The sequence below is a fragment of the Gasterosteus aculeatus genome, chromosome 8 (assembly GCF_964276395.1).
Source record: "Gasterosteus aculeatus chromosome 8, fGasAcu3.hap1.1, whole genome shotgun sequence".
In the NCBI taxonomy this organism is placed as follows: Eukaryota; Metazoa; Chordata; class Actinopteri; order Perciformes; family Gasterosteidae; genus Gasterosteus; species Gasterosteus aculeatus.
Genome location: NC_135695.1, coordinates 4,485,223 through 4,508,855, shown reverse-complemented (window position 1 = coordinate 4,508,855; position 23,633 = coordinate 4,485,223). Strand labels below are relative to the sequence as shown.

The 23,633-nt window shown below is 48.1% G+C and overlaps 2 protein-coding genes and 1 long non-coding RNA gene across 5 annotated transcripts; all 3 read right to left on the bottom strand.

The window, feature by feature from the left end:
* Window positions 1–744: 744 nt before the first annotated feature.
* Window positions 745–9,583, bottom strand: sap130a (Sin3A-associated protein a). Its single transcript, XM_040183925.2, has 21 exons — window positions 9,387–9,583; window positions 8,594–8,721; window positions 8,246–8,505; window positions 7,529–7,690; window positions 7,311–7,437; window positions 7,080–7,195; window positions 6,682–6,797; window positions 5,990–6,137; window positions 5,801–5,891; window positions 5,573–5,677; window positions 5,305–5,446; window positions 4,934–5,049; window positions 4,469–4,756; window positions 4,208–4,379; window positions 3,616–3,714; window positions 3,174–3,529; window positions 2,820–3,065; window positions 2,619–2,744; window positions 2,427–2,530; window positions 2,234–2,347; window positions 745–2,017 (listed from the first exon to the last, which is right to left on the bottom strand). The coding sequence occupies exons 2-21, from the start codon at window positions 8,703–8,705 to the stop codon at window positions 1,859–1,861; spliced, it is 3,159 nt and encodes a 1,052-aa protein (XP_040039859.2). The 5' UTR covers window positions 8,706–8,721; window positions 9,387–9,583; the 3' UTR covers window positions 745–1,858.
* A 2,775-nt stretch (window positions 9,584–12,358) lies between these two features.
* On the bottom strand, window positions 12,359–14,269 carry LOC144411364 (uncharacterized). The gene is made up of 3 exons (XR_013468514.1): window positions 14,130–14,269; window positions 13,779–13,888; window positions 12,359–12,492 (listed from the first exon to the last, which is right to left on the bottom strand). It is a non-coding gene; the product is annotated as an uncharacterized LOC144411364 (long non-coding RNA).
* Window positions 14,270–15,151: 882 nt separating this feature from the next.
* On the bottom strand, window positions 15,152–23,168 carry amotl2a (angiomotin like 2a). Of its 3 annotated transcripts, none has more exons than XM_040183927.2 (11): window positions 22,882–23,168; window positions 21,471–22,253; window positions 21,223–21,376; window positions 20,589–20,733; window positions 20,406–20,498; window positions 18,796–19,091; window positions 18,011–18,198; window positions 17,822–17,923; window positions 17,573–17,733; window positions 17,046–17,225; window positions 15,152–16,870 (listed from the first exon to the last, which is right to left on the bottom strand). In XM_040183927.2, exons 2-11 carry the CDS (start codon window positions 22,181–22,183, stop codon window positions 16,794–16,796), a joined length of 2,109 nt encoding a protein of 702 aa, XP_040039861.2. In that variant the 5' UTR covers window positions 22,184–22,253; window positions 22,882–23,168; the 3' UTR covers window positions 15,152–16,793. The 3 variants fall into 3 exon arrangements, with proteins under 3 accessions (XP_040039861.2, XP_040039862.2, XP_077963750.1); XM_040183928.2 differs by having other exon boundaries at window positions 21,223–21,373; window positions 22,882–23,150; XM_078107624.1 differs by having other exon boundaries at window positions 17,822–18,198; window positions 21,223–21,373; window positions 22,882–23,162.
* Window positions 23,169–23,633: the final 465 nt, after the last annotated feature.

Sequence of the window (23,633 nt, the reverse complement as noted above, 5' to 3'; positions counted from 1 at the left end):
GCTCCTGCAGAAGGTGGAGCCACCCAGTTTCACCCACCCCCACCCTGTATCATCAGAGCATCCACTTCAAGTGGAAAGATGACAAATCCACAGCTTGAGCACAGCTATCAAACTAAATACAAACATACAGTGAGGACATTACATGAGGCAAAAATCCTAACGATGAAATGTCAAACGAGTATCCAGAACCGGATAGCTGGTCTCAGAGGACAAGCCAGCGTTTCCAGCTCGTCACAGGTCAAGTGCTGCGCTGTAGTTGCCTGCAATCATGTTGTAAACAGCAGATAGTGAAGAGGAGTGACTACCGCCCTTCCTCCTCCTCCTCTCTGTTTATTAGACGGCTCATGACGTCCACACCAGATACGTGGTCTGGGACAATGTTGCCAGCACAACGTGAGCCGCTAACATACACAGAATTGCAGATGCACATTTGCCAGACTTAAGTCCTGCGATCGGTTGGGCTACACTGCACGTTTGTATCAGTAATAAGGAAATACCGACGCATGCGTGGATCCACCTCCGTTTTGGCGACAGAAGTTGTTTACTTTTGAAGCGTGTACACGTAAAGCAGAAAGACGCTCTGAGTGGAGACGGAGTGCCTGCAACGACCACGGCTGTATCGTGGGACCGGAAACACACAACCCAGAAAAAGACAGAAGACTTTCAGTCATTTCTCTATTTTACGTGTGAAAAATAACCAAACCCTCAAATGAAAAAACAGCAATATACAGACTTAACAGCGTGTCTGGTTTAAGTATGTTTACTATAATTACACAGACAAAAACAATGTACAACAGCTGGATGTTTCGGGCTCGCGCCACTCATAACGTTATTATTGTTGGACTCTTCGAAATGAGGCGACGCCACACGGCACGAAATGTTTGAGTACAAAACTGGAAAAAGAACCAGGTGAGTGGAAAACCAAAAAAGCACATTTACAGTCATTTACATGAAGTCAAACCACCAGTGTGATCGCGCGAGGATACTCGGCTCTCTTGTTTTTCAAGCGCTTTCTGAAAGTATTGTTTTTACCACCATGATACCCATTGACATGGATCAGGTAGATGATTCATGGCAGTTAAATGTAAAGTTAACTTGGCATTATACAGTTCTTTTTTTTTTTTTTTTTTTACCTCAACGAATGCAAGTATGTCAATATGTTTTGGATGACGGCTAAAGTTGTGGCTGGTAACAAGGTCATATCTCACCCATGCTAGATGAACAAACCTGAAGTAGAAAAACCAGCAGGTGCAGGATGAGGAGAAGCAGTGAAACAGTCCCCACGCTTCGAACGAGATCCTCTGAATGTTTTTGAACAGCTTTCACGCGTCCCCGTTTATTTCGCGCACACCGACAAAATGAAGGCACAGATGAACGACAAGAGCACGACTGACATTAGTCTCCACACACAGCGCTTACTAAAAGGGACTCGGACCATCCATCGGCAACTCCAGACGGAAATACTTCTGTCAATATCTACTGCGTTTAGTGCCAAATATCATGGGATGACACAACGTGCCAGTTTAAACACGTTCTTAAAAGAAAAGGCAGGAGTTAAGTTAGTAACAAAAGGTCTCTGGGATCTTCAAAACTTGAAAAAGAAGAGGGGAGGGGGGGGGGGGGGGGGGGGCTCTAATGCAACCTACAATTCTCCACGCTCAGTATATGTGCGTTGGGTCTTGAATGAGATGGGCTGGTCCGCTTCTCCAAGCCCTCCCGTCACTTCTCTCGGGCAGATAGGGAGGGAGGCTGCGTGCGATTGTTTGCAGCAAATCATAGCACCAAATTCTCAGCAGCTCCTTCGCCCCCTTCAGAGAGGGGTGGGGCGAGGGGGGCAATAGAGGAGGCGGATTCAAGCTCAGGCGCGCTCCTTGCGCTTGAGTTTGGAGGACTTCTTCACGGCGCCGTTCTTGTTGAGCAGCTTCAGCACTTTGTCCTTGTGGTCGAGCACCTTCATCATGGTGTCCCTGGCCTCGGTGACCTGGTCCATCACCAGCTTGCAGCGCTGCATGTTACCCTAGGGACAGAAACCACCACCGTCAGCTGGGGGGGGACAACCCCTCGGGGAAGGGAGGGCAGCGTTTGGGATGTTTTAGCAGGGCTTGTAAACCTTATTTTAAAGTTGTTGCTTGCCCCTTTCCCCGTAGTCAAAACAGTCGGTTCTGCAGGGGCAACGTTTGCGTAGTGTCGCGTGAGCTATTCTGCTACCTCAGCCTGCAGTTAACAACCTCACCTGTATGAGCTCGTTGATTCGGTGGAGGTCGTCGTCGGAGCCGGCTCTCTTCTTGGGAATCAGGCCCTCCTGAAGGGTGGAGAGGCGGCTGTACACATCGTGCTCCAAACTCGACTATGGATCAAAAAACGAGCGCGTTAGCACAGGTGGAAGGTGAACAACGCTGCGGAGTTACACTGCTGCTGGTCCTCACCAGCTGCCTGAGCTGTGCGGCGCACAGGTGGATCTTCCAGCCTTGTGCTCGGCACGCCACTCCTCTCTGGTTGGCCATGTCCTGCAAGTTGCCCTTCTTCTCCTCTGAGGAACGAGCAAACCGTTAGCAGGTGGTTAGCAAGGAAAGGTTCTTGTTCACCGTATAAGAGAAATGGGCACGAGAGCTACTGACCTTTGACCCGGATGTCGCTGTACCTCTGGAAGTGGTGGTAGGCAGCTTTCCAGGGGTTCCTGTAGTGCCGCAGAAGAGTAACAGCCGGCCGAGGCCTGACTGGTACATAACGCACACCTTCCTCGTCTGGAAGACAAAAACAAACGAGTGCTGATTACATCCTCATCACTTTTTGACAGAGGTTGCCGTCACCTTACGCACCAACATATTCCCTCGGTGGAGACTCGCGCCTCTCCGCCCTGCCGGTGGCGGGCCTGCCGGGGGCCTTCTCCTCATCCGTGCTGTTGGTCTCCATCATCTCGCTCTCCTCTGTGGAAATGACGTGCTGCTGCTTCCGGGGCTTCTTCCTCGGGGAGGCCCCAGGTATCAGGTCTCCTGCGGCGGGAGCGCTCAGGGTGGAGACCTGTGTGGTGAGGGCTGGTGCTGACGACGAGTTTGCACTGAGATCTGAGGGGAAAAGTCACACACGTTGTTCACTGGGGTGTGTGTGTGTGTGTGTGTGCGTGCTGCGGTTTCCTTGCGTTCCTTTGTTTCAACAAACAAATGCGAACGTACCCGGCTGCGAGGCGTCCATGGTCTCCATCTCCTGCTTGATTTTCAAATTGGGGCAGGCGGAGCTGGCGGCACAAGCTGCGGTGCTGCTGGCGGCCGGCTGAGTGGGGGAGGCCACGGCGTTGGCCGTTGAGGCGGGAGCCGGGGGTGTTACGCTCAAGGCCGCGGGCAGCGCCGAGAGGACAGTGGAAGCCAGGGAGGGAGGCGCCGGCGTGGCGAGCATGGCGGGGATGGCTTGGGCGAGGTGCTGGGCGTTTGAGGGCACGGCCTGCTGCTCTCCTCCCTGGGGAGGCAGGGCCTCTACGCTAGCCATGACCGGAGGGGCCACGGTCATGTGCAGCTCAGCTTTGGGTTTCCCACTGGAGGAAGGAATGGGAAAGGTCAGGGGTTACAGATTCATAACTTAGAACGGGTGGATATGGCGGATGTGAAGGAGGAGGCTCACCCTGCGGGTCGGGGAGACCCGGCCCCCCTCACGCCGCTCTCCATTCGGCCCATACTGGGTTCACTGGGCTGAGCGGGAATCAGGTTTTTGCGAACACATCTTAAAACACAAAGATGAGCAGGACCGTTGGTGAAAAGTTAAAACATTCCCAAGGTGGGGGAATTTAATCCAAAAAAAGGGGAGGGAAAGTAGAATAATCCATCGTACACATGAGGCTGGGTTCAGTTTAATTGTATCGGTGGTAACTTCAATTTGGAGTGAAAGGTGAAAAGTTGGAGGGGAAATGAAGACGGCGTAGAGATCAGCGGTAATCAGCAAAGACTCCACACGTCACAAAGATGCATCATAGCAAAGAGCACAACACCACTTTTCTCCTCGTCGACATTCTTTCATTTAAAAACCCCAAAACAAGTTTGCAGGTATGTTAAATGACTCCTTAAATTTAGCCAAATCTCACAAAACGCATAGCTGCTCGTCAGCAGGAGGTTGAAGTCCATAAAGTTTGAATACTCACATTGGCTTGTGTGAGGAAATAGAGTCAAGAGGAATGAATGAATGAGAAACTACTCCAATATGCCGGTGTGATACTCACCCTTCATTAGCGGGTTTTTTGCGGAGGATGCTGGGCCTGGGGGAGGAGACCAGGGTGGGGGCTCCTCCTACTCCGCCCTGGGCGTGTGCCTGCACCATGGTGGCCGCTGGCTGGGTGTTGCTGAACGTGCTGCTGATGGGGCTCGCAACAAAGCCGTCGGCCAGAACGACCCCTGGTGGAAAAACAGAAGGCACAGCGGTCACGGGCGACGCACCGGAGCACGCAGAGTCGCTGCGGCGTACGCCGGGGCTCCGCAATTACCGGGTTTCGCGTCGGACTGCGCTTGCTGGTGCTGAGTGACTAGCGGCGCCTGCTGTAGTCCCTGCGTGCCGAGCGGCGCAGACGTGTGCATGCCCTGCACTCCCATCTGCGCGGGTTGGAGGCCCTGACCGCCGATGGCTGCTGGCTGGATCCCCTGCGTGCTGATTTGCCCGGACGGGAGGCCGATCCGATCCACCGCCATCAGCTGCATGTGGTTCAGCTGGAGAGTGGTGGCAACGCCGACTCCGGCCTGGGAGGACAATGCTGGAGTCGGAGCTGGAGGAGTCACTTATGGGGCGGGACAATACCAGTTAGAAATCGAGATCCTTGTGCTGTAAAGTTACAGTACACACTTCATAGCAACAATTTATAATCAAAAGCTTTTGAATGTCAAGTAAAATAATCAGTCACCACAGTAGCTATGCTGTGCCTCCCGGCGAAGCAGCCGTGGTTAGAGGGGCTTACCAGGATACTGGCGGATGGTGGACACAGAGCTGCTGATGGGGGTGTATGTGTGCGTCAGAGGGTACGAGGAGGAGTACGTCGGCAGGAAATACTGGAACTGCACAGGGACCGGGGGCCTTCGAAATAAAACATACCAGTTTAATCCAACATTCATTGTCATCTGAATAAAGTCTCTGTAATCCTGAGGTCAATAAATGTTGATCAAATCGAGTAAAGATTATTTTCAATAACAGCTAGTTCTGCCCACCCTCTAAAGATAAGCAGTATAGAAGGTGATGACAAGAAATTGTCAAATTTGCCAAGAATACAGATTCCATTTAATTTTGTTCGACGTTAACGTAACGCGTCAACTGGCCAAATTGTGCACTCACCTGTTATCACTCCTTGCTTCCATGGTGACGGGGTTAGGAGATGAGCGATGGCCTGGGATGGGGATGAGGTTGGTTCTCTCTCCGGGGTAGTCGGGCTGCACACGGGACGAGGAGTGGGCGATCGGCTGAGGGACGACTTTAGCTGGAAACCACACGGAGGATCGGTTGAGAGACAAAGACCTATCGAGACGCACTGGGAACTGATTGAGATGGAAGCTTCCCGCTTACAAAGCACGCAACAACCATGGCGACCAGGCGGTCCGCTTACCAACGGGGATGGCAGAGGTGGTCACAGCCGCAGGATGAGACGAGTGGGAGGCCATCGTCATGGTGACGATAGAGTTACTGGTCATTTGGCTGTGAGGCACAGAGCCTAAACATGAACAAGGAAGGTCTATAATTAATAACATGTTGTGTTCCTTCGGTTGAACATCAATGTTTTTAGACCTTCTATGAGGCATATATGTTTTTATATATATACACGACAGGTGAATACCCATTGTGGTGGTTGATGGCAAAGTGTTGGTGGCAACGATTGGCGCCACAGTTGCAGCAGCTACTGCCGTTACAGGACTAAAGATGGGCTTCTGCGAGGGGCCAAATAAAATCGAGCGGTTATTTCAGTCACTGCATAAAAAGGGGCTGTTCTTTTGCACAAAGCCATAAAGTAAGCCGTAAACGTAACCTGTGTCATGGTGTGCGGAGGCTGAGGTTTTTGGGCCCCGATCGCCGGGTGGGATGGCAGCGTGATCCGTGTGCCGGTGTCCCGGGATGTTTGAGACCTCTGAATACTGACGGTGGCTGAAGGGGGGTGAATGGTCAGCCCTGGACGCCTGGGGGGGGAATAAAAATAAAAAAAGTCTGCCCCTTTAATTCACAAGTCAGGCACAGCTTGATAAAAGTCCAGACGGAAGGGCAAATGCAGAAGAACATATTACACAAAATTGTTAGTGGCTTTTCTTTTACAGTGAACACTTTCACCGCATCGGCTCCGGCCCAAGTTTTCTTGTTGTTTTCTTTCAATATCCATGAAATTGTGGCCGTTGAAAGCACATTAAAAATCAGCGAGCTAGCCGGTTGCCAAGTTAAGCAGATCATTTGTTAGTGGGGGGTTTGAATTAAAAGGGTTCACAAACGGACCCATCGGGCAAAATTCCTAATGTTTTACAAATTGCTGTGAAGCTGCACTGGTTAAAACACTTTATCCACAAAGAACAAAAAATACTTTTAAGGAATCAACAAGCTAATAGAAACAAAGCTTCCCATGAAATCACAACAGGGACAGGTCAACTAAAACCGTAGTTTCTACTTTGCTGTTAAACTCCTATTCACGCAGGACCTTGGTTTTTTCATCACATTGTCGGGACTGCTTCTTACCCATGTGTCACCTCAGAGTGTGTGACTGTAGGGTTGACGACCGGGGACTGAGTTCTGGAAATGGGCGCCACCACCGTTGGAAGCACTGCTGTGGACGTTGTCACGGCGGGGCGGGACTGCGGGGGGGATGACACCGGTTTCACACAATGTTACAAATGAGTGCCGCAGGAATGAGTCCTCAAACCTCAATCCTTAAATGAGTTGGCATTTGTGCAGCTTCCCTCATCTCAAAGTCAATGCATGCTTGCCACAGAGTTTATATTATCAGCATTAATCCTAAATCCAATTGGAAATATCCCATTGACCTCGCGGAGGAAACCGGTATGATGCCATTCAAAAATATGCCATCCCTGCATCACTCAATGACAACATGTATTTGGATGACAGCACCCAGTTACCTGAATTGTCTGGTGGATGATGTGCTGCACTGTGGGCTGGCCAGGGCACGCATTTGCTCCGGTGGCTGGCCGCAGGACAGTTTTGGAGCTGGACATCACGGCTGCTGCAGCAGCACCTGCAGAGAAAGCAATAAGGAGATGTAGAGGAATGCATCGCCACAGATGACTGGTAAAACGACCGTTTCGGAAGGGGAAAAGTCTGCCACGATGTTCTTAGTACGTCATGCATACCTCGGGGTAAGTGGGAGGCGAAGGTCTGGGCGGGCACCGCAGGGGTCCCGATCTGCAGTGCCGGGGCACTTCCCCTGATGATCTGAATGTTCGCTGGCATCAGGTGATGCAAGTTGCTTGAGTGACCCTGAAACACAATAAAAAGGAGCCCACAACTTCTGTCATCAGCGAGAAAGAAACAATGACGCAGACAGACAGCCAGCTGACCGGGCACTCACCTGCTGACTGCTGATGGTTGCCACGGGAATAGAGGGGGTTGGAGGAATACTGCTCTCTAAGGTGACCGTAATGTGACCGGGCACCTTGGGGGGGATGTGACCCTGGTTGGAAGCTGGTGCTGGAGCGATAAGACGACTTGGCATGGGGGACTTCAGGACTGCCTATACAAACAAACAAATGTTTTTCTTAGCCCAGAGAGCATTGTGAACAAATTATGTTAACGTACAATGTTGCTATAAAAAAAAAAAAAAAAACATAACCCTAATTGTAAGGTTAGACATTGTGCACATGGCCAGTTTCCTAATTTAAGATCATAATTAGAAATCCAAGTCCTTTCAGTTTTACGGGCCCTAGGAAAAATTTGTTTTATTAATATTTGAATGGAAGGTGTATTCAATCTCACAAAAGAATAAAAGCTATCCAATCTTATAACCATTATAGAATATTGAAATGAAAACATCAACACATCAACTACATTTTTAAATTGATTGATTACTGCTTCCTAAATAAAAACTTTTTTAAAGAAACTGTTATTAACTGAATCTTTTATTAAGCTATTAACAGAACTGAAATAAATACATGTTCTAGTCTTCAGTATAAAGTAAAAATAAATATCTATGCCAAATGTATTTAACAGTGTTCATCTCACACTGACCACAACAAAAACAGCAAATACCTGTATTATTAACAATCAGCATTATGGTAATAAGCATCACCTTCATCTGTCCCTCAGTGAGGACAGCAGGCTGTCCTTGCTGGAGGTGGACAGAGGCGGCAGGTAAAGTCACAGGTGTGCCGGGCTGAATGGACACTGTCTGGGGGACCGCCTGTGTCTGGCTGTGCGTCTGTACTTGTGGGTAAGGTCGGACCACCATTGTCTCCTGCTTCTCATCTCTGAAGGCCACGGCCCCCCCGGCGGGTGGGTGGTCCTGCTGCCCGCGGTCTGCATCCCGAACGCAGTCGGCGCCTCCACCACCTAAGCAAAAGGAAATGGTTCGGATCGGATAGCATTTACTCACAAGCTTCTTCCTCGACGAGTGCACGCCACGGAGACAATCCTTTACCTTGTGAATGTGACGCCTGGTTGACGGACACCAGGTTTCCAGCTGCGGGGACCTGAGGAGCCCCCCCGCTGGGGGCTGGCAGCCCGTGTCGCGGGAATTGCTGGGAGCTCATTTTAACCAATTATGACCTAAAACAGCATCAATATGGGACATTAATTCCAGTAGCAGACATAGCGTGGGTACCGTTAAGGTTTAAAGTCGGTTAACAATCGCGCTACTGTTGAGAAACAAGCGCAGCGGCTGCAACAACAAAAGCCGGGCTGTTTAACCCTTTGCGGGCCGCGCGGGGACACAAACAGGCGCTGCAGAGCCGCGTTACCAGCTGGCTGAAGAACCGGGGCGAGTCCACAGAACCGACGTTAACCAAAGGGTGTTAACACGCAGCGGTACCGTCCTAAATAGTCCGTTTTAGCATCGAAGGACAACAACAGCTTTGTGGACCTTTCGTTTTTATCGTTATGTGGACGAAAACATAACGACTATAAACTGGACCGTCGCTGATATCAAATATCAAGTTTAAGAAATGATTTCTCAACTGCCTGGGCAAATGTGACCAAACGCGATGTCTGCTCAGTAATGTTCACCGTCGTCCCGCTTTTGGTCCGGTAACCTTACAACTAAGAAGCTACCTTGTTAGCCAGCTATCTTAGCTAGCAGAAAGCTAACGGTGGAATCGCTAACCCCGCCGCCGCCTGCTTTTGGTGCTAAATCCTGAACTTTCCACAGAGTACAACGACACAAACTTTAGAGGGCTACTCAAACAAGAAAGTGTCTACGTGTGTGCAGCTTTTACCGTATTACGGAGGTACTAAGCAATGGTCGTTTTATGGATTACAATTTTTTCCATTCGTCTTTTCTTTTTTCCAACATATAAGCCGGAAGAACGCTCAAGAGGAACCGGACCTCCCTGCTTCATTCAACCAATTAGGGACGACAACATCAGATCACTGACCAATCGGAGCCCGGGAAATGTTTTGACAAACGTAAAACTGCCCTACGAAGGATAGGTCGGCGCGGGTCACGTGGTCAACGCGCAAAACCAGAGTCACGTGGTCGACGGAAGCAGCCGAGGAGGCTGGTGGAGCACCGGAGCCGCAACGCTTGCTCCACCGTTAGTAAATGTTATTAACACAAAATGAACGTTACACAATACTGTTCAGTAGGCGGGAGACAGTAATGTTTTTAGTGAATCGACTAAATACAAATAAACGCCCTGCGTTGATACTATACGATAAATAGTTTAGAAAAAGAAGTTCACCGAGTAGGTTACCACGGTTAGGTTGTATGGTTTGGTTGGTATTATTGATTCACAACATGTACACCAGATTGTAGCTTGTTGATATATTTGCAGCATATTTAAAATTGTTAATAATACATGTATTACGTGACAAATAAAAGTTCTTACTCTACAATATATGATTATAAACGCTATGTTTATAATCCAGCTGTAGTAGTACAAATACTTTAGTACAAAATATAATATTTTATATTGATTGGCAATGAACTTGATGTTTAAGGTTAACTAAACTTCAAGTTTCTTCGAGTTTCTCGGTACATATAGTTGATTAAACATACTTATGAGTTGTTTCTAACAGTGACATGTCTGCGTATTTGATGGTGTTAAATGAGTTAGTTTACCGAGGTTGGCTGTCTTCGACTGTGACGTAAACATGCTGGTGGGGGCGTGGTCACCGGAGAGCAGGCTCCCGCTCTACGATCTGATTGGAGGAGGCTGTTCGCTCCCTGCCAATAACCCAAACTGGAGTCCTCCCAGTGGCCCATTGCTAGTAGCGCAGTACTTCCAGGGAGGCGCTAGAGGGCAGCAGCCAGCCTCTGTTTTGTCTCACATCTACATTGTTTTATTCTATAACGTTGGCAATTATAATATTATATAGTTGGAGGCTTCAAATAAGCCACGTGTGTTTTCTGCTTCTTCTTGCACTGTGATATTGTCTATGTTTGTGGAATTAAAGCCAAGCAAAGGCTATTGTTATTAACAGCTTATGTGCTTTGGCCGATCAGTCGGCATTGCTTTTATTAATGTCCGTTTACCCTTTATGAATATATTGGACATTGTTCTGGAGATGTTCAGTCCACTTTTCAAGACTGCACGGAATATCGGCTCATCTCAGTAACAGTGGGTTTGCATTAGGCTACTGTGGTAGTACAAATACATTTTACTTTTTTCTGGGTGTTGGTCAAAGATATTAAAATGATGTGTACCTTTCAGCTTCACCATTTCTCCCGCCATTCAATCGAGTATCTTCACATCTACAGCTAGCTAAAGCCATTTTTGCCATGTAGGATGTAGCATGTAACATATACGTCTGCCATTCAGTGTTTGGGTTATTAATTGTTGGCATTTTGTTATGAACTATAATAAATAAATAACACATTTTCCTTCTGGGAAATAAAGGATGTCCCTTGACCATCAACAAAAAAAGTCACATTTTGCCACTTATACACAGTTTTTCATCGCCTCCAAGATTTTGACCTGGAACATTAAAAAGTCTGTAAAATAACGAGGAGAAGTTTCTTCAGCTGTGCTCACACACCCAAATACCCCCGTTTTAACTGAGAAGTTGTGAGACCCTCATGACAAGCATTCTTTTGATATCACTGCGGATTACTTGAGAAATTGTATTTTCACAGAGAAGTAAGTAGATACAAAAAATGTCTCCTAAACGAAGGAAAAGGAATCAGCCTTTTTGCTTGTTTGGTTTCCTTGCTTTTATTATAATAATAATTATAATGCATGAATACAACCTGTCACTAAATACCCTTGTTGTGAGATTTGAAGCTTTTACGCGTCTTAAAACAAGCGGCTGCTAACAAGTGACTAACCCTGATTAGTCCGCCTTTACTGCCTTGTTGTGGATACTCATGTGACCTTGGTGTTTGCACTTATTATAAGTCGCTTAAGCGTCAGCTAAATGACACGTAATGTAATATGTTGTTGGTTTATAGCCTAAATTTGAGCTTTTTACTTTGGCAAATTCTATAATCATACAAGTGAATAATTTGTGAAGACGATCTTGCTGAACCAAGGATTTGGATTACTGCAGAATGTTTATATTCTGCAGTAATCCAAAATCATATTGTCATCTGTGTCAAGGAAACCACTGTTTTCAGAGGTGTCCCACAAAGATATATCATCCCCGCAGCACTCCGTAAGGAAGTGTCAAGGGGAAGCTGACCAAGTTGTCATGAATTGAGCAGAGTAAGACAAGCTGAGACTGAACTGGAGTGACATTCAAGTATTAACACGTGTTGACTGATGTGGGATTTTCAAAGTCACGCTGACTTATCCAATCCTAAAAGTCATCGTCTTAGTCTGATTCTTTTCCATTTCACACCCAAGTTCCACAGCTCATGTGTCTACACTGCGCATTACTCATTGGCATTGTAGACTTGGAGAAGCAGACTTTTCAGCGGTAACCAGCTTGCACCTGGCTGCACAGCGCTCGGCCTGTGGCGCTGACTCAGGTGCCATTGTCTTGAGTTAGCCTGGAGATGTTCCTCCACAGTGCGCCTCTCTCTCTGTGCTGCTTCAGACATCCAACATTTTGACTCATGCATCCATTCCTTTCTCTATGGTGAATCAGCTAAGGCTGTTTAACAGCCACACGGGGAACCTGGTGCCTCATGCATGTTTATTGAACTTGTTTTCTTATTTACCTACGCGTGGGAACAGAAAAGGCCTATTTATTTAAATAATTGTTTTCACCGGTAGTAAAATAATTAAAGCCAGTTGAGCCTCGTCTTATGAAACATCACTTTGTTCTTTATTTCACAAATAGTCTAAAACCATGCCTGGTGGTTCTTTTATATATGAGCAGACACATGTTTAAAGAAGTTCCATTTGTTCTGTTCTGACCCATTGGCACCGGCAGAAAGCCCTGTAAACACAACATTGACATATCATAACCCTTAAAGATCTCGCAGCCAACAGACAAACAGAAAAAATGTTCTTATGAAGTTGTGTTTCAAGTCTACTCATTTCAAACCATCACTGTCTTTTGAAGTCTTGGCTCAGAGACTGAAAGAGATGAAACATCTGGCTCTTTCGTTGTGAAATGCTCCTGTGATCTGGCACTGAAAGAGGCCCCGCCCCCAATTATGGCTAACTTCAAGCCTTCAATCATGTATAATTGTAACGAATGGAGAAATTAGCTGAGACAAAAACACAATGTTTTGTGCCAGGCTTTAATAAACATATTTATTTCCGCTGTGATATCGGCTCCTTTAACATGGAGGTCGGTGGGGGCCGTGCCTCAAGCGGACATTTTTGACATTCTTTTCTCAGCAGCGTAGGTTTCTGCTCGGCCTCCGTAGATATCTTGAAGCGCGTTTGTGGATTTCTTTCAATTGTTGCAGCTACGGCCGTGAAACCCAGGCGGAAGATGCTAAACCACGCTGGTTCACCTCTACGAGTGAGAAGCGGACGGAGTGGGTTACAGAAAAGCAGAACAGGTGTGGTTCTGTTGCTGCTGCTCAGCCACAGTCCACACCCAAAGAAAAACAACTTCATTCCTTCGGCTCAAAAGCCACACTGTCGCATTTGACACGTGCCGGGAACTTTTTGATGCAAGACGCCTAGCATCTGAGAGGGTTTGCTTCATCTCAGTAGCAGCCTTAAATTAGAAGACGGTGCCCTGATTTCTGTGGAAAACTTATGGGGGCGGCTACACATTCCACGCCTGCTGCAGGCAGAAAGTTTTGGAATCTCCATGGAAAATAAGGCAAAACAAAGAGCTCTGCAGTCAAGTATTTCGCCTAAGCTTTCAGTGCATATGGTCCTCCAAAGGAGAGGGATGATTTCTTGCCAACCGTCCCTTCTTTTGCTGCCAGACCGAGTAATTCAGATTTCGACACAAGTGGCGCATGATTTGAAAAGCGGAATGAATGTGAGAAAGAAAAGCAGGGGAGCATGTTGATGCACATTATTTTCAAACAACTTTATCTCCTTTTTCTCAGAAAAATCTCATTGGCATTCTTTCCTTGATGCACCACGACCGAAGGGAGACATATTCACAATTGCCGGGAGTCAACGTGGTGAAATAAATACAACATTCCCTCTTGTATGTTCGTTTGGAATTCATTTAAATGTTCTCTTTTTGAACACCTTGGAATGATTCTCCCTCGTGGCACTGCAGCGCACCTTTCACCTACGCAGCCCACTTACCCCTCTCACAGTTTGGCGGGGGCTCTCGTCTTACATGTACCAGCATCAGCGGCAGGAGGAAACGTCTTCAACGGGATCTACCGGACCATGAACAGGTGGCCAAAATAAGGCTGAAAACAAACAGAAAAGGCAGTTGGCAGATGGAGATTTATTGTTAGGGCCTTTCCAAGCTGAGAAAAGTGGCACTCAGTTACAACAAGTAAAGGCAGCAAGAGGAAAATGTGTGGCATCTGTGGAATGCCACACCAAGCTCACCAGGTGGGAAGAAGGAAGTCAAAGGTATCAACATTGGAAGCCTAGTTTACGAGGGCGGATCACCTTCCACACACAACAAGCACATCAAAATATTACCTGGTCTGGAGTGAAAGACTACGTCACGTAAACTAAATCTTCTGTTCATGAGTCCTGCTGAGTTTCGACGTTTCTTTGCTCAGAATTTGGTGGACAGACCGGAAGGTTCCCCTCTCAGTTACTGTTGCTCGTCTCTGTGAAAACCACAACGAGGTCATGATGAAATACTGACGTTGGAATCCATGATGTGTGCTGGCGTGGTTTGGCTGGGCTGCAGCGGGGACAGGGTGGAGGAGAGGGGAGCGGTGCGAGGTGGAGGTGTTGACCTCAGCTCCATCCTACGTGGGAAGTGTCTCTCTTCCTTTCAAAAAAAGGCCCAGTAGCGGCGATTTAGTGAGTTGGAGAGAAGGCTGATGCCAAAGTGACATTACCTACATCAACCCTGTGTGTGTGTGTGTGTAACTGCCTCCTCGTTACCCCAAAGAGGCCACGTCAAACCCGACAGTGTTGTCTAAAAAAAAAAATGGTGCCCGAACGCTACAATTAGCGACCTTTCAGACGCACGTCTTCTTCAGTGAAAAGAGAACTTACTCGTTCCTCCCAGTAGCGAATGAAGCCAAGTTCAGAAAGCAGTGCAGCTTACAAACATTACGGAATAAACAAACTCAAACCCGATGTGTTGACCCAGAGTTACACGGCTCGCCAAAGCTCCACGCTGCACTACCTTTACAAACCAGTTCATTTCATTGGGTTTTATTAAGGAGTCGACAAACAGAAGTTCTAAAATTACCTGAACTCTGATGTTGTATAAACTAAAATAAGCTGAGACTGATATTTTGGATTGATCCGTTACAGGTAATAAAACAGCATACCTAGCATCGTCATTTTGCGGTTAGGCCAAAATAATGTTCAAACGTAGAAATATGGCGGTCTGACAAGGTTGAGTTTGTTGAGAGGATCTCAAACCAATAGTGGTATTGAACAAGTGATGGTCTTTCCATAAGCATCGTTTGAAACCTGTTGTTCAGCGTTCCCCCTGCCAAGAAATCTACAATACATGAAACAAAGAAGACCTCAAGGCCTTTTCTCAGACATATATTAAGCATTTTAATCTAATACAGTGAAATGTTAAGGCATACATTCAAATGTTTCCTTTACAGAAGTTCACAGCAACACCAAAATGGGTCAACCAGCTGAAGCAAGGCATCGTAACAGGACCGTTTGTATTTGTCATGGGTTATAACTTAAAAAAGGTAGAGTACATCTTTGGCACCAGAAAATAAAATAAAAAACAAACAAACTACAAAATATATTAAATGTCTCTCACTTCAAATAGCCATTCATGTAAACATTCCAATTAACTTAAAACTGTCACAGTGCATCGACCGGCAAACGCATTGCAACGGAAAATGTGGTGAATAAGCTTGAAGGGGAATACCAGTCGAATGTCAGATTCCACGTGTGGCTTGTGAGACTTTAAACAATACTCCTGTTGATAACGTTGTCAAGATAGCCTGACCACTCCAGGATAACATGCTAGCCGAGTGGCATTACCCCGCTAAAGATAAGTGGTGGCACATTCCAGTTAAATACAAAAGGGCATCCGGGCGGGGAAAACAGGAGTCTACATTCAGCAGTGTTCATCGATCAGACGCTACGCAGGCAGAAATAAATAGAAGATTCCATGCTATGGACACGGTCCTCTCAGAGATACTTGAGCAGTGATGGTGACAACAAATGCAGGCCAATTATAGTTGACCATTTCGCGGTAGAACCAGCTACCACCAGCTCAGACGAAAAATAAACAGCCCCAGAAAGAGAATCATGTGGAGAATGTGTGCCATTTTAACAAGGGCGAGGGGGTCAGACTTTAGATAGCCTTTTTCTTTAACGGGAGCATTCCCTCAGCAAGGGGAATGTGAGAAGATTAGCTCCAGCGTGTCAGCGGAGGGGGAGGTAAAAAAAGGCTCGGCAGTCGCCGTGCGAGGCTCAGAACATTTAACCCGGGATCTGGAAAATCAGACCCCCGGGAAATGCCTATCAATCAACGCAGGGTTTTTAAAGAGAGAAACCAGCAGGCATTTGGAAGACCAAAATTCTCTATGTCTTCCTTTCTCTGAGCCGTGAGTGCGGGAGCAACTGTGGATTTAGTTTGGAGTTGTTCTGTTACACAGACTAATCCCCAAAAATGGCATGGACACGCAGAAGATAATTATATTAGCTAATATTCCCATTACTTTCAGAGGGCCTGTTAATAGGCTCGATACTGGAACTTCAAAATAAACCCGACCAAACATAGAAGGGTTGTGCTCTCAATCTAGATAGGACAGTAAAACTTAATAATTTAAGTGGAGCCGAGCAAAGCGAGTGATCCTTGTTTGCCTCACCTCCCGTACATAAATGTAACATCACAATATGAGCAGCGTTTACAAATATAAATACAATACATAACAACAACGGGTAACATGCAACAAAAAGAATAATCCTATCACAGTGCAGAATACTGTCCAGGTGCCATGAAGAAATCACTCCTGAGGCAAAAGTCACAGTTTGTGAATTGTGAAAAGCTCAGCTCTCCTCTCCAAAAAAAAAAAAAAATGAACCGCATCATGAGCTCTGCACGGGTCTGCTTGAAAATCCGCTGCTCACGTCGGACGAACTGGCCCTTCTTTGCTCAGACTCGGAAGGCCTTCGACTCCTCGGCCCAAAGTCTATGGAGTCCTGTCAAATGAGAATTTCAAGCATCTCTGACTCTGAGCTGTTGATGCTCTTGAATGTCTTGAAGGGCTCCTCCGAGGTGCCTAAAAGGGTAAAGATACAAGATAAAATCAGCAAGTGACAAAACTGATTTCAAGTCATTAGCAACAACAGTGCATCCTCGGTGTGTCCCGATCCCGTGTCCGGTTACACACAGATCAAAAGGGCTAACAGTTGTTTGAGTGGTCGTGATTGGGTGTCGAATGCCAATAAACCCACCAGTTGTAGCTGCTGAGACCCCCTCAGACATCTTTAGCTCCTCAGGCTCTGCTGTGAGCTCAGGCTCCAGCAGGACGTCGTCACTCTGAGTGCTGGAGTCTCTGCTCGGGCCCCTTGGCCTCGCGATGGGCAGGGGTTGCATTGCAGCGGCGCCCGTCTGGTCATCCGAGAGGCTCTTTGCTACAAATGCAGACAAAGAGAGGGGGCCGCTTAATTACCCTCTTGCATCCACATTTAACCGTTCCTGAACATCTGCCCCGCCGGTCTCTTCCCACGACTATTCTGGATCAGGCTATTCTGGCGTGAGAGACGATATACATTCCTATTTAAAACACGTCCATTCGAGGGCCTGGAAAATGTTGTCTGCGTCTCAAAATTGTTTTTACATTTTTTTTTTAGGAAGTGCACATTCTGTCTGGCGACGCCGACCAGTCTGCCAGTTGTCGCGCGATAGCACATGTCTTTGCAAATTCAAAATTCCGACATGTTGCATGAACTGTGGGGGGAATCAGACACCCGGCTCTCACCTTTACTCTCCACGATGCCGGTCACAGTGTGGATAGAGGGGACGGACCTGGCCAGACGAAGCCCCTGTTTCTCCAGCTTGCCCTGCTCCCATCTGGAGCGCTGCTGAATGACTTTGATCACGGCATCCTTCTCCAGGAGCTGAGCGTGAAGTGCGCGGATCCTGAAAAAGGACGCACAACCCCATTAGACCACAAACCCAAATAAAACAAAGCAGGCAGCAGGCAGCGAGGACGCACACAGCCATGTACCTGTTCTCCATCTCCTGATGTCTGTGACTCGCCAAAGGCAGGTCATCGTTGAAGCTGTTGTTTGGTGAATGTCGAGGTGAGTGATTGATGATGGTTGTATCTCTGCAAAAAAAAAAAAAAAAAAATGAATGAAACCGTTGATAAAATTCAACGAAATTGAAAGTTGAGATGTCCCATGTTCTGTCGCACCTCTGTGCTGCTGCTGTGGCAGCTGCGTCCATTGCAAACTGCCTCATGGTGCTCTCCTCCAGGTACTTCTGCTCCCACTTGGTGATGTCTGCCTCCAGAGCCAAAACGCGCTCCTCTTTCTCCCTCAGCAGCTGCTGCTGCAACATGGAGGCGCTCGGGCCCCTGGGGTCAGCCGCCTGTCTGTGAGACTGAGACGTGGAACAGGAGAGCCGTTGTTACCATTAGCAACAAACACACATTTGGGAAAATTAATAATTCAATATTTGCTAAATCTATACAACTCTCATATCGGTAAGCGAAATATGAGGCAACGTAGCAGCAGAGTCGGCTAGCTTAGCATACATACTGGGGAAGCTGATGGCATAGTTCTGTCCATTTTGGGATAACAGCGGTTTCCCTTTCTTATTTGAAGCCATGCTAATCAACACCGGCGTACAAAACAGCAGCAACCACAAAACGTTAGGTTAGCATAAGAGCGTAGCAGGAAACTGCTAGCCTATGTCTATGTCCACCAACTACGTTAGCGCCTCAAAATATGTTTATACAGTTTATGCAAACCAGATATGAATATAAGTCAGTGACCTTGGGTGAGTGTTACTGTTACTGTTCTTTTGGACCAAAGCAGGCCCTGCGAATGCTTAATTAACACGCGGCGCTAGCTGGAAGTGGTAGAAATCTTCTCCTCTGGCTTTTCAGAAAGCACCTTCTGGATATCCTCCAACGCTTTGAGCTATTCCTTTAAAGTTCCAGGCACAAGGGAAACTGTAAGGACTTCCTCCTCTCACCTGTTGCGCCCGGAGGCTTTTCAGTTCCTGCTCCAGTCGCGTGCGCAGCCGCAGCTCCAGCTCCTCCCTCTTCTCGCACGCGGCCTGCAGCTGAGCCAGCGCGCTCTGCAGCCGCTCCACCTTGGCGACGTAGGCCCTCTTCCTCTGCAGCTCGTCCTCCAGCTGGCGGTTGCGGGCCTGCGTCGAGGCCAACGCCTGCTCGAGCAGCTCCCGCCGCCGCTGGCACTCCTCGCCGGAGACGCGCAGCTGTTGAATCTGCCTCTCCAGTTGTTCGCGCTCCCGCTGCTGCTCTTCATCTGAGGCAAGAAAGGGAACGGGTGAATGGTGGTAGGGAGGAACAGTTACACGACGCTGGAATATAGTCGCTTGGGGGAGTTATTCAATTCATTTTGTGTAGCCCAAAAAACAAATTTCAGAGAAGTTTAAACTCTATATACACAAGTCACCCTCTTCCTCCCTGCGACAGGAGGGTCTACTGTACTCCACCGTTCGCCCTCATTCCACGTACTATATTGCTGTTGTACACACACACACACATATATATACACTTTTAAATATATATTTTACAGTTTATCACTTTGCTTTGTTTTTTTTGCTGTACTGTGAACTCAGTTATCATTCAATTGATCTCATTTACAAATTAAAAGCCAATCCGTGTTTAATAGAGAAAGCCAGTTTATCTGTTGTGCCACTTTAAAGTTGATTACACAATGAGAGTGCATGCCTGTGCACTTGCAGAATGCAGACTTCCTCTTATCCACACACAGGCATAGCTTTGTGCTGGGAAACGCTCTGGAATGCTTCTACGAACGCGAAGTAAACAAGCAGCTCGAAATATAATTCATTGGCTTTTTGCAACAGAAAAATCGATATATTCAGGACACATCCCACTATTGTGGGGCTTCGCCCTTGTTGTTCCTCGATATCATGTTGCGGAAAAGAACCACAATCAATCAATCGTGGTCTTCATGCTCGATACACTTGCGTGGCTGTATAAAAATACCCACAACGATGCAACTCTCATAGCAACAGCAAGGTAATGTACGGCAGAAACGCGTGGCTGATTACGCAGCTGCAGCTTTCAAATAAAGTCTATAAAAGCAAACAAAGTTACGCAACAGTTGAAGCTGATAGTTGGGTTTATTTGACAGCACATCCCTGCACAGGCCGGAGAAATATCCTGGCAGATCGTGGAGGTAAAGAAATGCCCAAACAAGGAGAGCGAGCTGGCCATGGGTCATCTTGAGTTACGCCGGGACGCCCGGGAGCCCCAGACTCATTAGTTCCCCTCGAGGAGGGAAGGGGAGGAGGTAGGGTCGAGGGGGGGGGCATTCCTAGTGCCGAGACAGCCCAGAATACAAAAACAAAAAAAACTGGAATCCAGACCAAATTTTCTAAATCTATGTGAAGTAGTTGGTGTCAAAGTGTCAAGAAGCTTAACACTGGGGAGCCACTTGCGTCCCAGTACACAGGTCACACTGCCACCTCCCCCTTGTGTATCGATGCCTCTGCACAAGACTGCAGTGCGATTCGTCAAATCTGATTTTCTGTCTGGAGCCACGCTGTGACATTTCTGAATTAAAAAGAGTGACGTGTGGGCATGAACTCACTCTGCTCGAGCAGCTTAACAAAGACATGCTGTCTCTGGTCCGAACACTCTGCCTCCCTGGCCGACCGCTGTTTGGTGGCGGAGTCGAGCTGATCTGCACGGAGGGAAACAAACAAACGGTTACACACACACGGCAACCTTTAAAGTATGGCTGCGAGTTACTGACACGCGAACGGGCCCGTACCCCTCAGGTCTCTGTTAAAGTCGTGCATCCTCTTAATCTCGGCCTCTAGTTTATTCCTCATCGTTTTCTCCAGAGTCTCCCGCTTGGCCGAGCCTTTCATCAGAGTCTCATACGCTTCAGATATCCTTTGGATCTCCAGCTCCAACTGGGGAGAAAACACGAGGGAGGTGGTTAGTCTGGAATGTGGTTAATGTTTCAGTTGTTAATATTAATGAGGCCAATTAATCATCTGTACGAATGACCCGCATTGCTACCTACAGGCAAACGGCTTTTTAACACTATGCGCAACTGTTGAGCAGGAATCAACATTCCTGAGTGAACGAGCACTTGTATGTATTTATGTGTCAAAGGCATTGATCTCCTTTCATGGAAAGACGCCAGCATGTTTGAAAGAAAACGGGAGGTGAGAAAACCCCCAACACCTGGTAGAGCACATATCTAAACGGTCACATCTATTACACTAAAAAAAAAACACCCAGTCAACCAACCACTGATCCCTCTGCCGTGCATGTCCCGCCAGATGCCTCATCACGCCGACATGTACCGGCAAGGCAAGTATGTTTTTTTTTTTACAATTTCCACACCCTGTGGGAGCCAACAGCTGCATTTCCTCACCACCACCTCGTTCTCTCACCTTCTGCAGCCTGGCGGCCTTCTCCGAGTGGGCGTCCAGCTCCGTCCTCAGCCGCTCGTTCTCCCGCAGCAGCGCGTCGGTCTGACCCGAGCCGTCGCCGGGGGCTGCGGCGATGCCGCTGGGAGCTACCTGGGACTGAGCCGACGCGTACCTGCTGAGGCGGGGGCATTTGAATGAATTGGGTTTTGCTCGGAAAGCGCTTTACTTTTCACCGAAACGAATCGTCCTACTTTATCTGCTGTAATTACCTGTGATGCTGCGAGTAGAAGGGGGGAGGAGGGTCTCTGTAGTACTGCCCGTGCTCCTGGGAGTGGCTGAGCATGTATCCAGGAAGCCCGGCAAACAGAGGGTAGTCCGGCGGCGGCCCACGCCGCTCCTCGCACTGTCGCGCTGCCTGCCTGTCAGCCGACGCGGCGTTCGAGATGCCATCATGCAGCTGTGGGTAGCTGCGCGAGGAGCTCAGGGCCAGACTGTTTCTCAGGCCGTTCCTCTCCAGAGATAGCTGCATGAGCCGCTCGCTGAGGGAGCGAGCGTGCTCCCTTTTCGAATCCCAGTGGCCCTCGCCGAGGTTCCCCATAACGTCCCCGCCTGGCCCCTCCTGCCCCTTCTGGGAGATCAGGTACTGGGAGTGGGCCTTTGCCTCCTCGTACGTGGGCAGCTCTTCTCCATGGAGCTGGTACAGGCGGCACACCCGGCTCTCGGAGTGAACGCAGTCCCCCTGGTGCTCCTGGCCCTGGGGCTCCTGCCGTGTGGACATCTGCATGTACTGGGGCTCCTCCTGAGTCAGGCTCTCCAGAGACGAGCGAGGACTGCCGTTGCCTCCGCTGCCGCTGCCCCCTCCGCGCAGGGCCTGCTGCTGGATGGCCAGAAGCGTGCGGGTGTCCGTCAGATTGCCGTAGCGGAGCTGCTCTTGGATTAGACGGTGCAGGACCGTTCCAGATGAGCCTTCAGCAGTTCTCATGTCAGTCAGTGGGAAACGGGCACAAAAAAAAACCAGCCTAGAGGAGGCGATTTGAGGGCACGTCACAGACCTGAAGGGAAAACAGGAATACACGTTGCATCAGCTTCTTCAAAACTACTACTAATGTCAAATATTTCAGTCGTGAGCCACAAGCGGGAGCCGACAGTATTACACACGGACGAGCAGTGAGAAAGCTGCTGCTGGAAATACCCGACAGTGATGTCAGTGCAGATCCAGTTTTATTGCCCACACACTTTGTGGCAGCTTCCTCCAGCCAGACACAACTAACACCCACACAATGCAGTCGCTGTGAAAAACAGACCCGAATTTGGACCAAAAGAAGGATGTAGAAACTAAGACTGTAAACATGGAGTATTTGAAATGTATGTATTAAATAAAATAAAAAATAAAGGGCGCCATATGGAAAGTAGTATGACGGACATCTTTACTGAGACGCTTTACATTTATCAGAAACTTTGAGATTACGTTTATTTACCAAATATTGAATATAACCAGGTGGTGGGATACAGATCAATAAAGGTGTGGCTCTTCAATAGATACAATTCATTAATTCGATGTTCGCATCAGGATATAAACACAAAATGGCAAAAAGGAAAAAATCCGGCAGTGAGCACTGCGCCACGCACGATGCCGCGCAATGGCACCTCTCCGCGCGGCGCCTCCACGGGAACACTCACCAAAAGATCGGCTCATCACCCGGGAAACGCGTAACGGCGGCGTGATCTCCAAAGTAGTCCGAGCTCAGTTCAACTACGTCCACGGGTTTTACTCCATGTAACGCAACGCGTGTTCTCTCGCGTGTGTCCGTGTGCGTGTGTTTGCGCGCCGACGGCCAGCAGCAGACTGAGCGGACCGGAGCTGCGCGCTGCGCCAATAAATAACTGAGGGCCGATTGTTCGCTGCGGCCGGAATGACTGGAATGCAAAGGCTCCAAGTCCCTGTGGGATCAAAAGCAGAGCTCAGGGGGAGGAGGAGGAGAGCTCAGGGGGAGGAGGAGGAGGGCTAGAGGGGGAGGAGAGGAGAGCAGAGGGGGAGGAGAGGAGGGCTAGAGGGGGAGGAGGGAGCGAAACAAAAATTGGATTCTGAGTAGCAGAGTACTATACTCATGTATCGTGTAAAGTAGCTTGTTGTTGTTTTGTAGTTTTTCAGGAATTTAAAGTCCCCGCAACATGTTAAAGTGGGACTGCAGGGGGGGGGGGGGGTGGCACGTATGGTGATTTAGAAGGTTTCCATGAGTTAAAACACTGCTGCTGAGATGCTTTGCTCACCGTTAACATACAAATACTCAAAGTGGAGTCATCTATTTATTTATCTTTTGGGCTAAGAAATGTCTGGAAAATGTGCAGAATCTAAACCTCCCATTTGTCAGAACCGATGCAATCAAACTCCTCCGGGGTTCAACTCCTTGAACCCAGAAAGTTTGCGTTTT